Raw genomic sequence first — 2,142 nt, forward strand, 5'->3', positions numbered from 1 at the left:
CAAAACCCGTTTTTTTTTTTTTCCTTGTTTTTTTCCCTTCCTTTTTTTTTTTTTTTTTTTTTTAGCCTTCTGAGAAAACAATCGTCCGATCCTGTCGTAACTGTTTAATTTATTACTATTTTCAAAATGTGAGGCCTGGCGTGTAAATTGCCTCCCAACTAGATAAACGTTTCTTGTTATCTTGATTCTGGGGGAGATAGCTGCATGCAAGGGAAAAGAAATAAATAAAATAAATATAGGGTGATGCCCGCAGCTCCTGCAGCACCCCAATAACATACTCTGATGTAAAGCAGACGCAGATAGATGCATATAATGTTTGCTGCAGCCTCTTTTAAGAGGAGGGAGGGGGGGAAATCTGGGTTCTAATGACTCGCAGAATATGCATGTGTTAGCCCTGCGCCTAGGAAAGCCACAGGGAGGTCAGGTCACAACCTGTGCTCTTTCAGCACAGACGTCTCTGATTTAAAGGGAACTTATTGTATTTTAGCGTATCAGGGAAAAAAAGGGGGGAAAAAATGTCCAGACCCTATCAGGGAGTTTTCTTCTTGTAAGGGCCTTTAGGTTTAAAAAGAAGAAGAAGAGGGGGGGAGAAAAAAATAGAGGGGGGAGTAGAGAGGGGGGAAGAAAGAAAGAGAAAAGAAAAGAGGGGGGAAAAGAAACAGCTCAAATGAACAGAGAGATCACAGTTTGCATGGCTGCCTCTGAATAGGCTAAACTGACAAGATCAGTTTTAAAGGGCCACTTAAATCAGTTTCAAAGACTGAAGAAAAACGCGTTGTCTTCTTTGGGGGAGAATCTGTTGCTGGATCCGGGGCGCCATTATCTTTGGCTGGGCCAGTTTTTGATGATGATGATGATGATTATGATTTCTATCACTATTCTTATTACTCCTTCTCATCACATGGGTAGGCTCTCCCCAATTATTTTCCAAGGAGGGGGGAGAAATAGTGGCTCCCTTTCTCCCCTTTCGACTCAAGCCTTCCCCGCCTCCCCCCAGCCTTTTCCCCCTAAAAATATAGATGCACGAAATTCCGCTTGGCCAACACCTCCTTGTCAGCCCCTCAGGTCTGTCGTGCCATGAGAAATCTCGACTCTGGGAGCTGGGCTCAATCCTAAAGGAGACCCTCCAGAAGAGAGAGAAAGAAATACAACCCCACACGCATGCACAGAAAGAGATTGTCCCTTTTGGTAAAACCTACTGAAACTGGGGGGCGAGGTGATGGCGCACGATCTACGCTTGATTCTAGCCATTAAAAAAAAAAGATCAAATTTTAAAAGAAATAAAAAATAAACCACTTTTTAATCTGATGATTGTTTTCTTTTTTTATTTTTTTATTTTCTTTCTTTTTTTCTTTTTTTTTCTTTTTTTTTTTTTTTAATACACTTTCTTCTAGATGCCTGTGGTCTCTCTGATGTAGCCCATGTTGAAAGTTTACAGGAGAAGTCACAGTGTGCTTTGGAAGAGTATGTTAGGAGCCAGTATCCCAACCAGCCAACACGATTCGGGAAGCTATTACTACGTCTCCCCTCCCTTCGCACTGTCTCCTCTTCTGTCATAGAGCAATTGTTTTTCGTCCGTTTGGTAGGTAAAACCCCCATAGAAACCCTAATCAGGGATATGTTACTGTCTGGCAGCAGTTTTAACTGGCCTTATATGTCCATTCAATAAAATACTCGAGAGAGAAAAGAAAAAAAACTTAAAAAAAAAAATAAAAATTGAGAAGGGAGATGAAAGAGAGTGAAAGGAAAGCAAATGACATTTGGGTTCTGATTGTTACTTAAATTTCCTTCTGCTAAGAAAGGATGTTACAAGTTTGCTAAGAGAAGACAGGAAAAAAAATTAATGGACTGTGAATTAAAAAAAAAAAAAAAAGGAGAGACTGTCAAATGAACTTTTACAGAATGCATTAAAAACTCCCGTGTCGTTCCGAAAAAAAAACTTGCTACTTCTCATTTTTTGTAAAAAATTTCAAAAAAAAAAAAAAAAAAAAAGAGAGAAAGAAAAAAGAAAGAAAGAAAAAGGAGAAAGAAGAAGCGAGGAAACGATGTTGGGCTTTTTCTTTTTTTCTTTTTTCTTCCTTTTTTTTTTTTCTTTTTTTCTTTTTCTGGGGTAAACTTTTTAAAAAAATCTCGCTTAAAGTG

At 38.8% G+C, this 2,142-nt stretch overlaps 1 protein-coding gene across 1 annotated transcript in view; it reads left to right on the forward strand.

The window, feature by feature from the left end:
* Positions 1–1,687, forward strand: part of LOC104408162 (COUP transcription factor 2) — a 4,072-nt gene extending 2,385 nt beyond the window's left edge. Inside the window, exon 2 of the mRNA XM_010017668.1 lies at positions 1,395–1,687. Within this exon, the coding sequence (XP_010015970.1) occupies positions 1,395–1,669 (275 nt within the window). The 3' untranslated portion in view covers positions 1,670–1,687. The remainder of the gene's footprint in view (positions 1–1,394) is intronic.
* The last annotated feature ends 455 nt before the right edge of the window (positions 1,688–2,142 follow it).

The sequence above is a fragment of the Nestor notabilis genome, unplaced genomic scaffold (assembly GCF_000696875.1).
Source record: "Nestor notabilis isolate BGI_N333 unplaced genomic scaffold, ASM69687v1 scaffold9737, whole genome shotgun sequence".
Lineage (NCBI taxonomy): Eukaryota > Metazoa > Chordata > Aves > Psittaciformes > Psittacidae > Nestor > Nestor notabilis.